Genomic DNA, 22,751 nt, shown 5'->3' on the forward strand with positions numbered 1-22,751 from the left:
CCAGAAGGGAGTGGCAAGATATACTTAAAGTGATGAAAAAGAAAAACCTACAACCAAGATTACTCTACCCAGCAAGGACCTCATTCAGATTTGACTGAGAAATCAAAAACTTTTCACACAAGCAAAAGCTAAGAGAACTTAGCACCACCAAACCAGCTTTACAACGAATGCTAAAGAAACTTCTCTAGGCAGGAAACACAAGAGAAGGAAAAGACCCACAAAAACAAACCCAAAACAATTAAGAAAATGGTAATAGGAACATACATATCAATAATAACCTTGAAGGTAAAATGGATTAAATGCCCCAACCAAAAGACACAGACTGACTCAATGGATACAAAAAAAAGACCCATATATAAGCTGTCTACAAGAGACCCAACCCACTTCAGACCTAGTGACAAATACAGATTGAAAGTGAAGGGATGGAAAAAGATATTCCATGCAAATAGAAATGAAAAGAAAGTTGGAGTAGCAATACTCGTATCCGATAAAATAGACTTTAAAATAAAGACTGTTACAAGACATAGGGAGGAACACTACATAATGATCAAAGGATCAAACCAAGAAGAAGATATAACAATTATAAATATTTATGAACCCAACACAGGAGCACCTCAATACATAAGGCAAATGGTAACAACCATGAAAGGAGAAATCGAGAGTAACACAATATTAGTAGAGGACTTTAACACCCCTCTTACACCAATGGACAGATCACCCAAACAGAAAATAAATAAGGAAACACAAGCTTTAAATGACATAATAGACCAGATAGATTTAATTGATACTTATAGAACATTCCACCCAAAAGGGGCAGAATACACTTTCTTCTCAAGTGCACATGGAACATTCTCCAGGATAGATCACATCTTGGGTCACAAATCAAGCCTCAGAAAATTTAAGAAAACTGAAGTCATATCAAGCACCTTTTCTGACCATAACGCTATGAGATTGGAAATCAATTACAGGAAAAAAACTGTAAAAATACATGGAGGCTAAACAGTGTGCTACTAAATAACCAAGATATCACTGAAGAAATCAAAGAAGAAATTTAAAAATACATAGAGGGCTTCCCTGCTGGCATAGTGGTTAAGAATCCACCTGCCAATGCAGGGGACATGGGTTCAAGCCCTGGTCCAGGAAGATCCCACATGGCACAGGGCAACTAAGCCCACGCACCACAACTACTGAGCCTGTGCTCTAGAGCCCGCATGTCACAACTACCAAAGCCCACACGCCTAGAGCCCGTGCTCCACAACAAGAGAAGCCACTGCAATGAGAAGCCCGCACACCGCAAAGAAGAGTACCCCTAGATCCCCCCAACGAAAGAAAATCCCGTGCGCAGCAGCAAAGACCCAATGCAGCCAAAAATAAATAAATAAATTTATTTAAAAAAAATACATAGAAACAAATGACAATGAAAACATGACGACCCAAAACCTACGGGACGCAGCAAAAGCAGTTCTGAGAGGGGAGTTTATAGCAATTCAATCTCACCTCAAGAAACAAGAAAAATCTCAAACAATCTAACCCTATACTTAAAACAACTAGAGAAAGAAGAACAAAGAAAACCCGACGTCAGTAGAAGGAAAGAAATCGTAAAGATCAGAGCAGAAATAAATGAAATAGAAACGAAGAAAATAGCAAAGATCAATAAAACTAAAAGCTGGTTCTTTGAGAAGATAAACGAAATTGATAAACCCTTAGCCAGACTCATCAAGAAAAAAAGGGAGAGGTCTCAAATCAGTAAAATTAGAAATGAAAAAGGAGAAGTTACAACAGACACCGCAGAAATACAAAGCATCCTAAGAGACTACTACAAGTAACTCTATGCCAATAAAATGGACAAACACGAAGAAATGGACAAATTCTTGGAAAGGTACGATTTTCTAAGACTGAGCCAGGAAGAATTAGAAAATATAAACAGACCTATCACAAGTAATGAAATGGAAACCATAATTTAAAATCTTCCAACAAACAAAAGTCTAGGACAAATGGCTTCACAGGTGAATTCTATCAAACATTTAGAGAAGAGCTAACACCCATCCTTCTCAAACTCTTCCAAAAAATTGCAGAGGGAGAAACACTCCCAAATTCATTCTATGAAGCCACCATCACCCTGATACCAAAACCAGAAAAAGATATCACAAAAAAAGAAAATTATAGACCAATATCACTGATGAATATAGATGCAAAAATCCTCAACAAAATACTAGCAAACAGAATCCAACAACATATTAAAAGGATCATACACCATGATCAAGTGGGATTTATCCCAGGGATGCAAGGATTCTTCAATATACACATATCAATCAATGTGATACACCACATTAACAAATTAAGGAATAAAAACCATATGATCATCTCAAGAGATGCAGAAAAAGCTTTCAACAAATTCAACACCCACTTATGATAAAAACTCTCCAGAAAATGGGCATAGAGGGAACCTACCTCAACATAATAAAGGCCATATATGACAAATCCACAGCAAGCATCATACTCAATGGTGAAAAACTGAAAGCATTTCTTCTAAGATCAGGAACAAGACAAGGATGTCCACTCTCGCCACTCTTATTCAACATAGCTTTGGAAGTCCTAGCCATGGCAATCAGAGAAGAAAAAGAAATAAAAAGAAAACAAATTGGAAAAGAAGAAGTAAAACTGTCACTGTTTGCAGATGACATGATACTATACAAAGAAAATCCTAAAGATGCTACCAGAAAACTACTAGAAGTTATCAATGAATTTGGTAAGGTTGCAGGATACAAAATTAATGCACAAAAATCTCTGGCATTCCCATACACCAGCAATGAAAAATCAGAAAGAGAAATTAAACACTCCCATTTACCATTGCAACAAAAAGAATAAAATACCTAGGAATAAACCTACCAAGGGTGACAAAAGACCTGTATGCAGAAAACTATAAGACACTGATGAAAGATATTAAAGATGATACAAACAGATAGAGAGATATACCATGTTCCTGGAATGGAAGAATCAATATTGTGAAAATGCCTATAGTACCCAAAGCAATCTACAGATTCAGTGCCATCCCCATAAAATTACCAGTGGCATTTTTTACAGAACTAGAACAAAAAATCTTAAAATTTGTATGGAGACACAAAAGACCCCAAATAGCCAAAGCAGTCTTAAGGGAAAAAAACAGAGCTGGAAGAATCAGACTCCTTGACTTCATACTATACTACAAAGCTACAGTAATCAAGACAATATGGTACTGGAACAAAAACAGGAATATAGATCAACGGAACAGAATAGAAAGCCCAGAGATAAACCCACACACCTATGGTCAACTAATCTATGACAAAGGAGGTAAGGATATACAATGGAGAAAAGACAGTCTCTTCAGTAAATGGTGCTGGAAAAACTGGACAGCTACACGTAAATGAATGAAATTAGAACAGTCCCTAACACCATACACAAAAATAAACTCAAAATGGATTTGAGACTTAAATGTAAGACTGGACACTATAAAACTCTTAGAGGAAAACATAGGAGGAATACTCTGACATAAATCACAGCAAGATCTTTTTTGATCCACCTCCTAGAGTTATGGAAATAAAAACAAAAATAAACAAGTGGGACCTAATGAAACTTAAAAGCTTTTGCACAGCAAAGGAAACTACCAACAAGACGAAAAGACAACCCTCAGAATGGGAGAAAATATTTGCAAACGAATCAACGGACAAAGGATTAATCTCCAAAATATATAAACAGCTCATGCAGCTCAATATTGAAAAAACAAACAACCCAATCCAGAAATGGGCAGAAGACCTAAATAGACATCTCTCCAAAGGAGACATAAAGATGGCCAAGAAGCAGAAAAGCTGCTCAACATCACTGATTATTAGAGAAATGCAAACCAAAACTACAATGAGGTATCACCTCACACCAGTTAGAATGGGCATCATCAGAAAATCTACAAACAACAAATGCTGGAGAGGGTGTGGAGAAAAGGGAACCCTCTTGCACTGTTGGTGGGAATGTAAATTGATACAGCCACCATGGAGAACAGTATGGAGGTTCCTTAAAAAACTAAAAATAGAATTACCATATGATCCAGCAATCCCACTACTGGGCATATACCCAGAGAAAACTATAATTCAAAAAGATACATGCACCCCAATGTTCATTGCAGCACTATTTACAATAGCCAGGTCATGGAAGCAACCCAAATGCCCATCAACAGATGAATGGATACAGAAGACGTGCTACATATATACAATGGAATATTACTCAGCCATAAAAAGGAACGAAATTGGGTCATTTGTAGAGATGGGGATGGATGCAGAAACTGTCATACAGAGTGAAGTAAGTCAGAAAGAGAAAAACAAATATCATATATTAACACACATATGTGGAATCTAGAAAAATGGTACAGATGAACCGGTTTGCAGGGCAGAAATAGAGAAACAAGTGTAGAGAACAAACGTATGGACACCAAGGGGGAAAAGTGGTGGTGGGGGGTGGTGGTGGGGGGATGAATTGGGAGATTGGGATTGACATATATATACTAATATGTATAAAATGGACAACTAATAAGAACCTGCTGTATAAAAAAATAAATAAAATTAAATTTTTTAAAAAATGGCCTCTTCAGACACAAGGACAAGGATTACACCCAAGGAACAATAGAGCCATCTGATGGAAAAGTCTGGAACTCTGAAGGCTGTGTGGAACAGAAACAACTCTGGGCTTTCACGTAAAAGAGAAATAAACTCCTATCTTTTTAAAGTCTTTGTTAATTTGGATCTTTGTGACTGACAGCTGAACTTAATCCTAACAAATTCAATAAGTAAAGCAAAATAGGATGGTGAAGAGATTCCTTTTGATTCAGTCGGAGGGTCATCCCTCTAAAGCAGACTGGAAGAGGATGATACATTCTTTGAGAAAGGAGATGAGGAACTTTTAATTACTGTTCCTCCAATATAGTGAGGCAGGTCTGAAGGGTTGTTTGTATGGCATAAATAAGAGTCTTTTAAAGAGTGAACTCAGCTGAGTGGATCAGCTAAGTCTTTGGTATATTCACAGAATGCTGATAGTTGCTATGAAGCCTAATCATGTTGATGACTTGACAGAGTACATGAGCTTACTGAACCATTAACATGCTTTACTGAACGTATGGCTTTAAAAACCTTTGGACTATTTACAGCGTTGCTTTCAACCAATTCTGGGAGGCCCAAGTGGAACCAATTATGATATAACTATAGAAGACTTAAAAATCCATTCCTAAAAGAGTCACACCTGAGAAGGTCTGTAAAAGAGTCACTCTCAACAGCATTAACAGGGCCAAATAACCAATGGGATACATTATATAATCACTCTCAGAAATCTGTTAACTTAAATTATTGGGAATTCCCAGGCAGTCCAATGGTTGGGACTCATTGCTTTCACTGCTGGGAGCCCAGGTTCAAGCCCTGGTTGGGGAACTAAGATCCCACATGCCAAATGGCCACAACAAAACAAAACAAAACAAAAAAGTATCAAGAGGCTTGAAAGATCAAAGAGAGCAGAAGAAAGTTTGTTATAAATCACTTAGATTGACAATTATGATGCAATATGAAAAAATGGTAAACTTTTCAGCACAGCAATAAAAGTTCTGAATCAACTATAAAATGACTACATTTTTTTTTAATTGATGCTTTCTACAAATTATGGGTTGAGCTGCAGAAGTGCACATGGTTCACTAAAACTTCAGAGATCTCAGGTGGCTTAAAAGTTAAACGGACTTTTAAGATAACCAAAAAGTCCAGAGTATATGCCTAACTAAGGTGAGTAGGTAATAAGACAAATAAGCTGCATCAGAAGCATAGAGCAAAGGGTAATTTTCTCTAACAACCTGTAAATTTATTTACAATCTTCTCATTAGAGGGCACTAATATAAGTAAAGACGGTCCCAGACTTAACAATGGTTCGACTCACGATTTTTCAGCCTTAAAATGCTGCAAAGAGATCCGCATTCAAGAGCAACTGTACTTCGAATTTTGAATTTTGATCTTTTCTTGGACCAGGCAGAGAGCCACAGCTTCCAGTCAGCCACACAATCACAAGGGTAAGCAATCAATACATTCACAACCATTCTGTACCCAGACAACCATTCTGTTTTTCACTTTCAGTACAGTATTCAATAAATTACTGAGATATTCAACACTTACTATAAAACAGGTTTTGTATTAGATGATTTTGCCCAACTGTAGGCTAATGTAAGTGTTCTGAAGCACTTCTAAGGTAGGCTAGGCTAAGCTATGATGTTAGGTAGGTTAGGTGCATTAAATGATTTTTGATTTATGATATTTTCAACTTAACGATGGATGGGTTGTAAGTTACTGGGACATAACCCCATTTTAAGTCGAGGAAGATCTGTAAGTAGAAAATAAGATTCACAATCACAAATATTCAACTCACTCACAGACTTTCAGTACCTGCATATATCAACGTATGCCTGTACTTTAATCTCACATTTATCACTGAGCTTCCAATTATGAGGAATAAATGTTAGTTTCGTAAGAAAAAAACTGTTCAATTTCAAATAGCAATGACATGTTCCTTGCCTAGGTCAAGTTCCAGAATATCAGTTATGCATTCTCCAAGGAGAAAGAAAATCAAATTTAAAGGAAAAGAATTTTCTCAGCTTTGTTCTTCCCAATGATGAGAAATATATTTTTAACTGCAACATGACATAAGTCAGCTTACAAAATGAAGTCTTTACAGCAAGGCATGTGATCCTTTACCCCTCTCAGCAGGCCTCTTCCTAAGTGATAAATTCTTTCCTAAACTAAATTATTCAAAGCTGAACAATAAAATGCAGTAGTAGAGAGGACAAAGAAAATGAGAAAAAAATAAGGGGAATTTTTTTCTTCTTTTTTTCAACAAAAGCAGATACAGAATTGTATAATGCATATATTGTATTTAAGGATATATATTTTAAAGCCCTTAAGATAAAATAACAGAAAGAAAATGCACAAAATATAGTAACTTTACTGGGGTGGTAGAGATTAGTACTAGAGATTTCCCTTTTTTTTCTGTTTTTCAAATGTTCTCCGACATTAATTTTATCACTATTAAAACCAGAAAGTGAAAATTAAAAATAAGTTAAAAGCAGAAAAAGCCTTTTACTCTTCTCTTTGGTTGGAGAATAGTGATACTTCAAGCATACTTATTTTGTGCTATGATCTAATGCTTCACCTAGCCTTCCCACCCAGAAGCTTGACAGAAATGCAGTATCTCAGGCCTCACCTCAGATGTACTGAGGCTACATCTTAGTAAGATTTCTAGGGGCACATTAAGCTAGTGAAGCACTGTTCTAGAGTATTCACCTAGAAATAAACACCTACGTCGATTCCTTTCTAAGTCCTTCCTATCTGTTAATCTATAATGATCATGTTCTGGGATTTACCTATTAGATATAGTCATGTAATTCAGTAAATACTGACAATAAGAGATAATAATAGGAATATATTAATCATACCACTACAGTTTGGGTAATTTTTTAAAAGAAAGCATAGTTCCAAACTTCAAACCCAAGCCACCATCCCCTACTAGTTTAACCATACCCACTGAAATGAGCCAAAAGCAGAATATGAGTACATCAAGGAGTCTTTAAGTAAAGCCTGAAACTCATTAATGAGGAAACACTAGAACCTTAGGGTGGCATGACATTACAGTATTGAAATGCCTGAGTAAGTCCTGACTCTGCCTTATGAAGGCAATTTCATTCAGTTACTTTGAAACGTCCATCTAGGGCAGGGTTTCTCAATCTTGGCACTGTTGACAGTTTGGGCTGAATAATTCTTTGTTGTGGAGACTGTCCTGTGCATTGTAGGAGATTTAACAGCAACCCTGGCTTCTATGTACTAAATATCAGTAGTATCTCCCCAGCTGGAACAACCAAAAATGTTTCCTGACATTGCGAAACGTACTCTGGGGGCAACCCTTTCCCTGCAAGCCCTGATGAGAACCACTGATCTAGGAAGAGAACAACCATCAGAAAGGGGTCCTCTCAATATCAATGATCTTATTTGGGATTTTCCCATAAAGACAAATCTAAGAGTATAATTGAGTTCATAAGTTATAGACACATTTGCGAAATTTGGTTTTAAAGCTCTATAAGAACAAGGGCTAGGTCTGGTTTTTTCTGGCTATTGTATTCACAGCTGTTTCTGGCCCATGTCGTGTGTAACAATGTTTGTTAAATGAGCTAAAATATATAGATATTCTACCCTTCGTGTTGGGCAGTCAATTATTATTCAATTTTCAGAATAAACTATCATGATTTCTACTACGTGTACTGTCATTGCTTAGATGTATTTCTCTCACCCATTTTACCTAAAAAAAAAACTTCTACTAGTTAAATCATATCTAAAATTAATTATTAAGACCTATGATGTAACCACTATATCCAAACCAATTACCTGTACACTCTTGGAACATGGGGGATAGCAAAGGGAAGTAGGAAAATTAGCACAAGAAAGTAAACCTCATCAGGAATCTGTGCTGAAGATCTAGCAGCTCAGGGCACTATTTGGAGAAAATAGAAGAAATTTTAGGTGCTGTCACTTTTCTGTTCAGATTGCTCTCTCTTCGCTTGGCTTATTATTCAAAACTCATCTAAGGCCTCACTCTCTAAGTGTTTGCCAAATACTCTAGACAAGTAGTTTTTAAACTTTTTTTTTGGAGCTACAGACTCGCTTTCAAAACCTGATGAAATGGCAATTATACATCAATTGAAAAAAAAGGGGGAAAAATCTGATGAAAACTATGAACCCTCTTCCTAGAAAAATGCACTTGCATACAAACTTTACCATAAAATGTGAGGGAGTTTGTGAACTGCCTAAAATCTACTGATGGACAATGGCTTCTCTCATTCCTCCATGACCTTTAGTATTTATTGTCCATACCATACATCTTAGCAATTCAAGTAAGTGGTGAAATTTAGTTTCTCATCCAAGTAACTTAAATCATATAGCTTCTAGTCTGTCAACTGGGCAGCTTGTAGGGTGATTCTGAGAATCTCTTAAAACAGAGTATGTGAGAAAAGTGCTTATGAACTGTAAAGTACTAACAATACATAGCCTTAGGTTATGTTCTTCATTTCTGTCTCTCCAACCAGATTATAGAGAACCTGAGAGTAGGGACTGTATATTTTAACCCTCTTGAATACTTTTTGGTGTCCAGTAAAACTGAATGAATGTTTCTTAATGTCTATCTCAAGCAAGAAACTCTGGCTTATTTCCAGAGTTGAGGGTGGTGGTGGCAGTAACTACCTCTAACCTGCATCCAAAGATAATACAGAGAGACCAAACACTTTATTTGCTTCACAAGAATGTCACTTGCCTAGTCCTATCTTTGTAAGTCATGTATTAGTTCACCTACTCACCTACTCTAGTGCTATAGTTATGGTAGAGAGGTAAACATTTGAAAAAATGAAGGCTTTGTAAATCATGAATTGGAGAGAAAGTGAAAAAAGAAATCAATCAAGTTTCTTTCCTTAAAACTGTCATCTGCTAAATTCTTTGAATCATGTTGTCAAGATTCATTGCAAAGAAAATGAACTGTTTTGAGGATCAAGCCAAGAGGTAGTACGTCTAAGCTCTTCTCTTTGCTTAACTTCTTCAAGGAATGTTTCATGGTGAGTTCTACACTAATTTTAATTTTCAGGCAAAACGTTATGGCATGTAATGAATACCATACTGGACAACAAACCCCAGCTCTGTTAAAAGCCAAGGGACTCTGGATAAATCCTACCTTTTCTTGGAATCCAACTCATATCACCTTTTCATGAACTCTTTTCCCTTGACTTTGAGTTGCCTAGCATTTTTGTCCACAGTCCTTCAGATCACATTATCATAAACTTTATTGGTCAGAATTGCATACATAAGTGCCTGTCTTATCTCCTTATCCAGATCAAATTCTGTGTAACATATTTGTGCAGCACAGATTTAGCTATACATTTAGCACTTGCTAAAGGATAGCTGAAATAGAATGAAGTTATATGACTTATCCAGGACTCATTTTCTTCTTCTATAAAAACAATACTAATAATCCCAGTTCCCCAAATGTCTGCATCACCGATCAAATTAACGTGAATGTGATGACAGAAGGCCCCTAATAGTTTATACAGGGAGAAAATAGGCCATTCTTCTCATGGTTAGAAGCCTGTTCCTTGGAGATCCTACATATAAATGAGCAGAAGCCAATTCTCACCAGACTATTTCTTTGATAGTTGATAGGAGAAGGAATAGAACCCTGGTCCCTAAAGTCCTGTTCTGTTACTTCTTTTCGCTTTTCCTTGACACTGGCTGCTAGTCCACAGTACTTGGTTCACCCTTTGAGAAAAAGATGCCAAGAAGACAAATAAGACACTTATAGAACCAGGGAAGGCACTATGCAAACAAACTATATTAAAGAGCGACTTTCACATTTCTAAATCCTGTGCCTAATTTCCAATTTAAATTGGTAATTTTAAAAAGAGGCCAACATAGAAGTCAGTTAAAAGGATCAAAGTAGGATGAAATCAACAAATAACAAAAGTAAGAGATAAACCAAGAGGTAGAAGGCTATCAGATATAAGATAAATACCTCTCCCTTCAAAATGACATCTTACAAAGATTAACTGGAGAGAGTGAAAGTTTGTTACGTAAGCCACAAATTCAAGTAAATCCCACAAGTTCAAGTAAATCTACAAATTAAAATCTAGTCTTGATTAATCACAATGCAGGAAAAGAATAAACAAGTGGATTACAAATTTGCTGCCAAAATTTGCAATAATTTTGGAATTTAATTATTGGTATATTTAATACAAACAAGGGGGAAGCCAAAGAGCAAAAAGAACACCTGCAAGTTAGCAGCAGGAAGGCCATAAAACAGCAAAGAACAAAACTTTACTCCTTAAGGATCATGGTTTTTCTGTGGAAAACATTTTGATGACCCCTTCCCCCTAGAGACACAAAAACATTCTACAAATGATACAACAAATATTCCTAAATGATACAGTGAGTGATACAGAGCTATTATGAACAATAATGCTTATTATTTAAGGCACAGTTTAAAGGGTCATTCAAATAATTATTTTATTCCCCATCTTTCAGGCTCTACCCCCACACATATGTACTCTCCAGTAGTTACTATGGTAAAAACCTATGTATCTATAATCCCTTTTATAAATCAAACCAATGAACGCTCAGACAAAAATCATAAGCTGACATGAATATCCAAGAGAAAATTTATATAGAGCCTAACCAGGAAGAAGTAGAAAAATAAAATACACATACCCCAAAAGGCGAGAACAATAAATTTAGAAACAAATGCACCTGTGGTTATTAAAAAATAAGTTACTGCCCACCTGGTAAAATTATATAGGACCTCCCTTAAAACAACTAACTTACTCCATATTCATCCTTAATGTTCTTCTCTCTACCTCTACTTAGACAAGGTAGTTCAAAGATTTTAGAGGGGAGTTCTTACTTTAGAGAACTAAAACTCTGGGGAGAATGAGTTAGGCAAGTCCTCACCCAGAATTATTAGTCTCTCATAACATTTGACCATTCATTTGCTCATTAATGCAACAAGTTTATATTTGGCATCACTATGCCTGGTATTATCATACGCACCTGTGACTCAACAAGCAATAAGAATAGCTAATTCCTACTTTCATGGCCCTTACAATCTCATGAGATGGATAGTTAAACAAGCAACTACAACTGGGATAAGGTATTGTAACAAGGGAAAAGGAAAAGCTATGGAAGGTATGTAATAGGGGGGACTAAGACAGGGAAGTCAAGGAAAAATCTCCACAATCAAGGAACATTTGAGACATGAAGGATGAAAAGGAATTGGTTAGGTTAAGTTTCCCAGGGTAAGCACCTAAGCTTCCTCCTTGCTATTCATATGAAGAAGAATAGTACTCCTTCACCTTCTCTCTTATACCAGTTTGCCGTCTTTGTTTCAGGTTCATCCTGAATAGCTTTGTATACAAGCAGGAAGTAGAACACTACAGAAAAGTCTATTCTGCCACTGTTCCCAATCATTTGGCGGGCAGACTTAGTTGGACCTAACTTCCAGAAGTAAAGTTCAAGTTAACTCAAATTTACACGTAAGGACAGAGCAAATAGGGACGTACTTTCTGCATATGAGATACCACTAAATGACAACAACAACAAAAATTTTAAACCTTTCCTTGTGGGATTGAAAACCGATTCTAAAGAGATTTGGTTCTTAAAAAATAAATATATATATTTTTCTATGTATAGATATATACATATATATGTGTGTATATATATATATATATATATGGAGAGAGAGAGAGAGAGAGAGAGGGAACTGAAGAGAAGGCATCTAATAAAGAAATATGAAATAAGGCAGTGAACTCAAGTCTGAGAATTTAAAGAGACACCTTAGACCACCTAGCCATTATTAAGTAGAGACATCCTTAGTGAACATGACTGCTATTCTTATTTAATCTCCAACCAGCCAAGGGCCAAGGTATAAGCTATTCCCTTTGCCTAAAGCCATACTCAGAATCACCGCCTTAGCTGGTTATTTCCAAAGGCTCTGACTCACTGACAAATCTCAAGATGATGATAGGGCTTAGCCTCTTTGAATAAAACAATGTGTGTTTAGTGGGTGAAAGACTGTACACTCAGTGTTCCTTACTCCAAAGTTAGAAGATACTTGACAATCTTCTCAAGTGTCTAAATCTGCACAGAAAAATAGGTTTGAAGTATTGTTTGGCCTTAAAAATAAAACGAGGTATTTCAATTTCTCGTAAACACCTTTGGAAGGTAAAAGCATGAACTAGCCTGATATCTTCATCAAAGGGTTGTTTCTACCAGTAGCACCATTACCTCAGTGTCAGCATATAAAATACGTAAAAACAGCACAGTTATTACTCAATTTCTTTTATTAATAAAACAGACAGCAGAAAATACATCAACTTTACAAATGTAATTTATCAAGCAAAGAAAACTAGAAGTATTTTTCATTATAAACAAAACAATGATCCAAAATTGTTGATCCAGAAAGTAGAAACGGATTCATTTAAAATAAACTAAAGCCATGAATGAAAGAAGTTTCAGGCTGAAGCACATGATGTTAGATGATGGCACCTACTGACTAAATGTAATATTGCATCCCTATATTAGTCATGAATACCTGAAGGAAGAACAAAGTTTCTGGTAGTGTGTACCTAAAAGATCCCCACAATCTCTTAGGAGTAGGGAGTACAGCAGTGTGAAGAGGAAAATGGTGATCAATGGTCAAGGAAAAATTCTGTACTAAAGAACATAACACAAACAAAAAGGAAGCTGATAGAGGTGTACTAATCAATGTTGGTAATATATAATCCCAAGGAGTCCAAACTTAACTTTCATTTAGTCTTTTGGATTTTAATTTTTAGGTACATTGTATCTAATTTCACCATGAAAAATAAAACTAAAGTAGGATTCACTTGACATAAACTGTCATAAAGGAAAAGTATACTCTGAAAACTAACAGAGAGATTTCATGAATGTTTCTTCACTGAGAAACAGCATGGTTAGGGGAAGAGAATGAGTTTTACAGCCAGGGAAAATTGTGCTCAACCCTCTAACCCTCTTACTTGAGTTGTATGACCTTGAGTACATTGTTCAACACCGCTAAACCTTTTTCCTCATTTATGTACCTTAAAATAATATTTTAAGAACTGGCACATAAGAGGCATTCAACAAGTGACTATTATTAGAATTATTATGGAATTGCTATATTTTTCCCAGGAAGACTTTTGATCAATAAAACTGCATGTTACTATGCCAGAAAATACCCGACCAGTTAAAAATTCCTTAATTCCTTTGGAATTGCTGGTTCTAAGGACTCCTTTTTTGTTCAGTAGAAAGAGTTTTAAACAAGGAAAAAGAACATATCTTTTCAGATATTTTATTTTGTTAACTTCCAGAAGATAGGACATACTACCATTCTGACACATCTCACATTTAATACCCCATAGGCAGATACATTCCTTTGTCAGATAGGACTGTGCTTTCCCATATATCCATAACAACCAGCAGAAACTGGCCAGCTTTGCTCAAAATTGTAAGCTGGGCTATCCCATTCTGGTGGTATGATGCAAGGAACAGGTTAATCCCTCCGATATTTAAAATGCATATGCTGTGCAAGAGCTAGAGAATCAGCCAGCACCACCTAACCCTACAATGTTATTCTCACTTCTTTCTGAATCAAATTAGCTAATCAACTCCTTTAACAAGAGGCCATTCTAATACTCCATCAGGTAAAAGAGAAGAGCATAGGCTTGTTCTCTTTAAGGCTGGAACACAACTACTGAGTCTTTTCTGAATAAGATCTATTCTTTATGCATGTCCCCGTGATTTCACAAGCTGTGGCATTTAAATAAATTTACAGGCTTGGGATGGTTTCCTAAAGAAAACATGAAGCTTGTATTCGCTGCTTCAAGGAAAGAAGAAAGGAAATGGCACCCAACCCAACTAAGCAGAGTAACTGTAACAGCAGTTTCAGAAATGTGCTAACCCAATTTCAGGCGCAGTTTTCTGGCCCTTCAAAGGCTGGAAATTAATGCAAGCATCCCAGACTTGATTTCTCTTGGGAATGCAGAGACAGTTAAAATTTTCTCCAAGCTAAGCTTCATTTATCTACTTATGTTATTAGAAACAGTGGAATAAAATTAATATAAAAATTTTAAAATAAATATACATACCTTTTTGTTTATAAAGTCATTGGCTTCCATTAGAAATCAAGTTTTAAGGAAGGCTACGAACAAAACTTATTTTTAAAAAAAGAAGAAAAAATAACAATGCCCTAGATCACAGAAAATTAGGGGAAAAAACCATAGCTATTATTATGATAAATTCCACAGCAAAATTCAAAACCATTTTGGATTTCTCAGTTATTGGGAATTACACCTATTAATAACAATATCTTTATTATACTTTTTGATTCATCAGTTTTAAAAACCACTATCTGAAAACAACTCTATCAGTTAGACAGAATTAGTTCTATTTTACATATGAAAAACTGAGAAAGATATGTTAAGTGACTTTCCTAACACTACAAAACTAGTTAATGGATAGCCAAAACTGGTACCTAGGTTTCCTAACTCCTAGGTCTTTCTACTAATCTGGAACCCCACTAATTCAATAGGTAAAATTGCACCTGCTCTGACTGAAGTGGATACTGGGGCCAGAGCTCGGTACACCTATGCTCCACCTTTCCTCCCCCATGATGGACTTTGAGGCACTTCTGGGGATCATCATGACTCAAAAAAAAACCAACAACAACAAAACACAGCATAAAACACCACCATCAAAGTTCATATTTCTGACTCATTCCCTATGGGAAATCCATAAAGTTAATCTAATCTAAATATGAACAAGACTAATAAAATAACACTTTTCACAGTTACCACAAACATATATTGATGGGAGTAGAAGTAAAAGTTACATCTGATATATACCGTTCCAAAGATAATGAATACATAGAGTTTACTAATTACTGAACTACTCCCATGATATTGTGTGATATAACAGGAACAAAGGAGGAGCATTTCATTCTTTGGCAATACTGTCACCTCATTTACAATGCTGACATAAAGACACTAGTTAAGTCATTTGTTTCCAACGTTAAATATAGCCACCTTTCTTCAAATAAAATTTAACTAAAATCTTAAATGGAAATTATAAGCTATTCTAGTTAAATGGGGTGGAACGGGGTGGGTCAGTGCCAAAAAGTCAGCCAAGCCTCTCCAAAGCTGCTGCAGACTCTAGGAACACTAAAATGGAAGAACAGCTGGCCAGAGTAAAGGATTATTTCAAGATTTACCAGCAGTTTCTGAAATATAAATGGTGAACAGCATACACTGTTGATGGACTGACACCTGAAGTAGAAGCAGAGGCAACAGTGCTTGATTTTTAGGCATAAATAAATGGACTTGAGTGCAAAGTACAGCACAAACTTCTAGTCCACACGCGCGTGAGTAACCATTATATAATAACTCAGTATGCTCTGCAAAAGGACTATTGTCAGAGGCACACACAAGGCTCATAAATCAAAGAAGTATTATTTCTTAAAATACCAGCACAAACTTTCCAGGGTTAGAGCAGTTATCAACTAGCAGGCCAAGTTTATTAATCCCAAGTGCCAAATAGAGAGCAAACCTCAAACTTAACTTACCTTTCAAAATAAACCTTAAATTCGGAAGAGAACCAGGATGAAGATGATTGATAGAGCAAATATAAAACCACCAAACAATGAGAGACTGCAACTACAAAAACCATCAGGAAAGTCAGAGCTGATCTCAAAGTTTAAATCATACAAGGTCAGAAAAAAAAAACACAACAAACCAATAACCCTTGTATCAGCTCCAGAGAAGCCAATATCAGCTCCACTACTTTCTCACCACCAAACACATTATATCAGATAAACTAGCTGTTGTACCTAAACATATATCCTGAAATTGTAACGCATGATAATTTAAAGACTATGTGGTCTTCTGAAAAGGACAGCATACTGGGAGATGACTTTGTTTTCTTCTTGCCTGTGCTACAGATTACCCATGTGAGCTAAAGCAAGAGGAGAAAGGTGAGTAGAAGTGTAATTAAAGCAAATCCTATCAGCAGAAATCATCTAAGAACTATAGTTTCTTCACTCATCTCTGGTAAATTACTCCTTATACCAGATATTCTTGCTTTCAAAGAATCAGGGAAGTAAATCAGATCCTGTAATATTCATGTAATTTACTAACTTAAAGTTAGTAAAAAATAGTAACTAAATACAGAGTAGTCATAAATGGCCCAGGAATCCAAAAATGAAATTTAAGGTAATATACTTTTATTTCTGCCCTGTTTTAAAGAGGTTAAACCAGTAGAAAAAGAGCAGCAAGGGGAAGTCTATTATGAGTGGATTAGGTTCCACTAAAGTAAACAATTCTCAATTTCAAAGAACATAGTTTGGCCTTCGAAAAACAGATATATGGCTTTTAACTCCTATGAGTCAGTGGTTTCTAGCACAATCAAATTTGAAGTAATTCTTCCTAAGAACAATTCACAAAATCGGGCAGTTTATAATCATTTGACAATCAATCACAGGCATATTCTTAGTATTTTCTATATGTTCAGTGTAAAATATATATCAGACAGTTCCTGTACTCAAAAAGAAATTAAATTCAACTATAAAAATAAGAAACCATATGGTAGAAGAACTTGCAAAGTATAAACGGACATGTATTGATAATTGTTAGACTGTGTTACACAAACTAAAGTGCCAGAAGACTATAAAGGAAAGGTTGACCATGTAGTAGAAAAGGCCATTTCACAGAAACAATAATCAACTAAGTGTTGCTGTCAACGTGATAGCAGATGTTCTCAAAAGCAAATTAAAAAATATATATATATATTTATTTATTTATTTATTTGGCTGCACTGGGTCTTAGTTGCGGCATGCGGGATCTACTTCCCTGACCAGGGATCAAACCCGGGCCCCATGCATTGGGAGCGTGGAGTCTTAACCGCTGGACCACCAGGGAAGTCCCTCAAATGCAAATGTAAAGGAAGCTAAAACAACTCAGTTTCTATCTATTTCAAACACAGAAAATCTAAGTAAAGGTCACCAGAATCCCACCATACAAGGCTTTTCTTCATGATTCAATTAGAGATCAAATTCTAACTCTTTCTCAGAATGCAAAACCATTTTTAAGTCACCAAAAATCACAGAGTGAAGGTCTTTGAAAATAAAATTCAATGCAAGTGTGGCATCACTAAAGTAAGTAACCAAACAAAATTTAGTTTAACATAAATGGCAATAGGTTCCCAGAGAAAAGATGAACCCAGTGAAAGATGATACCCTGGCTCTTCAGTAAGAAGTAAAATGGAAAAACAGATATGTTAATAAATTTCAATTACCAACAACTTTCACTGGTGAAGCACATTTAGGGACAAGTAGTGTGCTTTGGTCTGTAACCTACCAATGAGAATTATGCTTTATTACCAAGATTTTTTTTCAATTAATTTTATTTTTGGCTGCGTTCGGTCTTTGTTGCTATGCGCCGGCTTTCTCTAGTTGCGGCAGTGCAAGGGCTTCTCATTGTGGTGGCTTCTCTTGTTGCGGAGCACGGGCTCTAGGCGTGCGGGCTTCAGTAGTTGTGGCACGTGGGCTCAGTAGTTGTGGCTCACAGGCTCTAGAGCGCAGGCTCAGTAGTTGTGGCGCACGGGCGTAGCTGCTCCGCGGCATGTGGGATCTTCCCAGACCAGGGCTCGAACCTGTGTCCCCTGCACTGGCAGGTGGATTCTAAACCACTGCACCACCAGGGAAGTCCCAAGGATTATGCTTCTTAACATGCTATAAGTCAAGCCAATATTGGGATGGAAAAAATATCTATGACCTTCAGTAATAGAGTTGGGTGCTTAAAGGATCAAATATGAAACAGTATCTACTGAATGCATTTGAGTTTCCAGGTAAACTTGATTGAAAAAGAAAAAGTATTCATTAAACACAGTAGCATTTATTTAGGACTTAATTATATTTTGTTTTATATCATATAGAGGCCTGGTTCACTAGAATCAGGGATATTATGTCTAACTACTGTGATGATTTACAGAGGGGGGTAAAGAAAGAAGCCTAAAAGTGAAGGCAACCTAATCTGAGCTGGGTCTGGCAGGTATAATGTCAGACTAAGTGGAGCTCCTGAGAGGAAAATAAAGGCAAAAAGAAGGCAGATAAATTAGTAAGGGGATGTGATGCTTTTATACTGGAGCAAGCAAGTTCTCATACTATAAAAGATGAAAAGAAGTCAATTAACAGGTCGAGACCAAGGTCAATTGCCAAAAAAGTGAAAAGAGTAGTGAGGCACTGACCAATGTGGCCAGGAGCTGAAGAATTGAGAAAATGTTTCACAAAACCTCAAAGGTATACCTAGCCTGTGTACATGCTTTTATTAATCATTTGGAAATCTACCTAATGATAGTAAGTATTATCCCTTTTTAAATAACTGGTACTTTAAGATAAGGAGATTAAAATAAGATTAAAATAAGGAGAATCATCTGCATACATAACTGTAAACCTATATTCAAAACCTGGGGACCATAAAAGAAAATAATTTAAGAGGATACATAGTCACCTTGTATATTGTAACTGTGTATTTCTATCAAATTGTAGAATATATTGGTTCTTTCTAAAGCTCAAAATAAATGGCAAAATAATACATTTTGGATGTCAGCATATAATATGCTCAAATAAATGTTAAAGGTCAAAACTAAGGCTACTATAGTATCAGGAAATATTTTAAGTATACAGTATGTTAAGAGAATATGTATGTGACAAAGGAGATTAAAAGTGGTGCTCAGAAAAGGGAGAAAACACCACCATCACATATAAAGGATTTTTGCCAACAATATCATAGATAGTGGTTCTCCACAAGGGGCGATTTTTGCCCCTGGGGCATTTGTTAATGTGCAGAGCCATTTTGGTTGTCACACTGGGGAAGCAAGGGAGGTATAATTGGGATCTAGTGGCTAGAGACCAACAAGGTGGCTAAACAACATGCAATGCACAGGACAACTTCCCAAAACAAAAAATTATCCAGCACAAAACAGCAGTAGTGGGAGACTGAGAAACCCTTCTCTAGGTCTAATAGGAAATATAGGGGTCAGAGAAACAGGCTAAATTAAGAACTTCATGGTAATACAATCAGCAAAATCCAGAACTTGGGAAACTCTACAGGACAAATGACCTAATTTCATAAACTAGTAAAACTGCAAGGGAGAAAACCATGATGGGGATATACAGAGTAAATGAGACTTAAGAATCGTATGAATCATAGTGTGTGGACTAGAACAAAAAACTTTTAAAAAGTTATACAGTTGGGGAAGTTTTAACATTAGACCGTTGATGATGTTAAGATACAATTGTTAATTTTTTTCAGATGTGATAATAGTATTGTGGTTATACATGTAAAGAGACATATGGTTTTTACAGATGATTTTTGGAATTTGCTTCAACAATAATCCAATTGAAGATTTTGATGAAAACTAAATAGCTTTATCGTCAACTGAAAAAAAAATCAATCAAAATAATGGGGCTAATAAAACTACTGGATTCTTGAATTATAAAAGATACACATTTACAGTTTACATAAAGCTTTGAAAGATAATTTTTTTAAGTAAATATCTGCTAAATTATTACCAAACATTAAAGTGTGTCAAAATTGGAGATTAAGCCCCTGTAAATTTCAGAGAAAGCTATCGTCTCTCTTCTTTCTGAAAACGAATTCCCTTCGCTTTCCACTGGAAAAATAAGACCTTAGAGCAGACCGATGTAGGAGTGATCATACTGGAAAGATTGTCTCTGCAAAGATTCTTATATAAAACCATAACTGGAGTCATCTGGGCAGCAGAACTCTCCCTGGTGACTCTTAGTTCCTACTCCATTCTTTCTGAATACGCTGGCATTGTCACTAGGTCTCTAAAGTATTCTAAAGTGAAGATTTTTCAAACTGCTGTTTGCTTTCATGTCCAAAACAGGCTAACATGAACTATCAAAATCAGGGACCCAAATTAGTTGCTACTACTACTCATTTTTAAATTAAGACACAGGACTTGAAGACATTACTGTTCTTTTCTGTCACAAAATTATGCTAAAAATTTACGTCTCCAAAATATGCACAGCAATGCCCATATTCCAACATGATTCTATAGGAGGTGTTTCCATGTTGCCAGTAACTTTTACCTGACATGACACACATGACAAAAAAAAAAAAAAAAAAGTAAAAACAATCCTATACAGGGTATGTTACTAAGAATAAAACAACCATTCTTAGTAGAATTCTTACCTATGCTCTTCTAAAGAATTAGCAATAACGTAGTCAATTCACTAGATCAAATTACTATAGAGATGGCAAATATTAGAACCATGGCTTTATAAAACCTTATAGCTCTTCATTTTGTACCAGCCAGAAGAGAAACATGAGCTGGAAATGTAGGATGCTGCTCCTATAGCCCACATAATTCAGAATTTATCCATGATATAATTAGACATATTAAGAATGAAACCACCAGGGCTTCCCTGGTGGCGCAGTGGTTGAGAGTCCGCCTGCCGATGCAGGGGCTCTTCCCGGTCCGGAAAGATCCCACATGCCACAGAGCGGCTGGGCCCAAGAGCCATGGCCGCTGGGCCTGCGCGTCCGGAGCCTGTGCTCCGCAACGGAAGAGGCCACAGCAGTGAGAGGCCCGCGTACCGCAAAAAAAAAAAAAAAGAATGAAACCACCAGACTACACTCTATCAATGATGGGGATTTAAGGTTTTAGGCTAGTGACTTTTGAAAAAACTACAAATTAATGGCACATGATATCATAATAGTACTAAGATAGTGGTTTATCATTAAAGAAATAAAAAAGGATTGGAGTATACACAAAACCAGGTGGTACCAAAATAAGTAGCAAAAGAGATCATTAGAATCCTCAAAAAAGAATTTTGACTAAAATTAAAGGAATTATAGGTGACAATGATAGTAGATAAGTTGTAGAAAGAATGAATCTTTTTCTTTAACCATTTAGTTTTTTTTTTTAATTTATTTAATTTATTTATTTTTGGCTGTGTTGGATCTTCATTGCTGCGCGTGGGCTTTCTCTAGCTGTGGCGACTGAGGGCTACTCTTCGTTGCGGTATGCGGGCTTCTCATTGCAGTGGCTTCTCTTGTTGCGGAGAACAGGTTCTAGGTGCACGGGCTTCAGTAGTTGCGGCACATGGGCTCAGTATTTGTGGCTCGCGGGTTCTAGAACACAGGGTCAAGAGTTGTGGCGCACGGGCCTAAGCTCCACGGCATGTGGGACCTTCCCGGACCAGGGCTCGAACCTGTGTCTCCTGCATTGGCAGGCGGATTCTTAACCACTGTGCCACCAGGGAAGCCCCATTTAGTTATTTTTTAAGTGTGACAGGCATCACGAAATACATACATATTATATACCCTATATATTCATACACATAATATACATTATATTTAACCTTCAAAATAACATTTAAAAGAATATGTTACTGTGCCCATTTTATGAATGAGAAAGCTGAGGACCATAATGGTTAAGTGACTTGGCCAGTAAGTATCAGAGGTGGAATTTAAGTCCAGGAATGGTAGGACCCAGAATCTACCATCTTTCCCCTATACCTTTCATGACAACATCACCTCCTAAGGAAACAGAGGGGCCTTGGCATCAAAGGGTGAGGTATACCCCTAAGAGAGACTAGCCCTAAGTGGCTAACAGTGAGGGAGAGCACCAATCACACAGCAACAGGTAACTAGATGGGTTGCTGAGTTACAAGGTCTGATTGAACTCAAACAGGCCTGTGTCTGAATTCTAGTTCTATCTTCTACTAGTTAGTTCTGTGATCCTGGGCAAGTTACATCACCTCTCCATGCCCAAGTTTTCCTATGTGCAAAGTAGGGATAAGAACAGTACATCGCCACTGGGCTTTTGCTTACCTGTCAGAAAGCAAATGATATCTTTTTTTATTATTATTGGCCTAGCACCCTCTTCTACCATCAACTAAAAAATGTCACTTGCCATTCGGTTTTTCAAGAATTAAGTCACTAGCCACTGCGGACGCCAACCTTTTACACACCCTGAAAGGAGCTCAAGGTGGAGATGAGGAATGAGGCACTCTGTGCTGTGGGAAAAACTGGCAGAACAGGTCTTCAGATAGATATTTTCAAGAGAAAATTTTATGAATCCAATTTTTTGCAT

General features: G+C 36.5%; 1 protein-coding gene across 3 annotated transcripts in view; it reads right to left on the reverse strand.

The window, feature by feature from the left end:
• The window catches only part of COMMD1 (copper metabolism domain containing 1), a 154,183-nt gene that overhangs the window by 40,355 nt on the left and 91,077 nt on the right, over window positions 1–22,751 (reverse strand). Inside the window, exon 3 of one of the 3 annotated variants that reach the window (XM_089922344.1) lies at window positions 1,964–21,787. The exons of the other annotated variants lie outside the window; for them this stretch is intronic. Coding sequence (XP_089778470.1) covers window positions 21,743–21,787 — 45 coding nt within the window. The 3' untranslated portion in view covers window positions 1,964–21,742. Of the gene's footprint in view, window positions 1–1,963; window positions 21,788–22,751 lie in introns of those variants that run through there. 3 annotated transcript variants of the gene reach the window in all.

This window comes from Delphinapterus leucas, chromosome 13 (assembly GCF_059928025.1).
Source record: "Delphinapterus leucas isolate spDelLeu-1000000601 "Yukka" chromosome 13, BTC_Dleu_Yukka2, whole genome shotgun sequence".
Classification (NCBI taxonomy): Eukaryota; Metazoa; Chordata; class Mammalia; order Artiodactyla; family Monodontidae; genus Delphinapterus; species Delphinapterus leucas.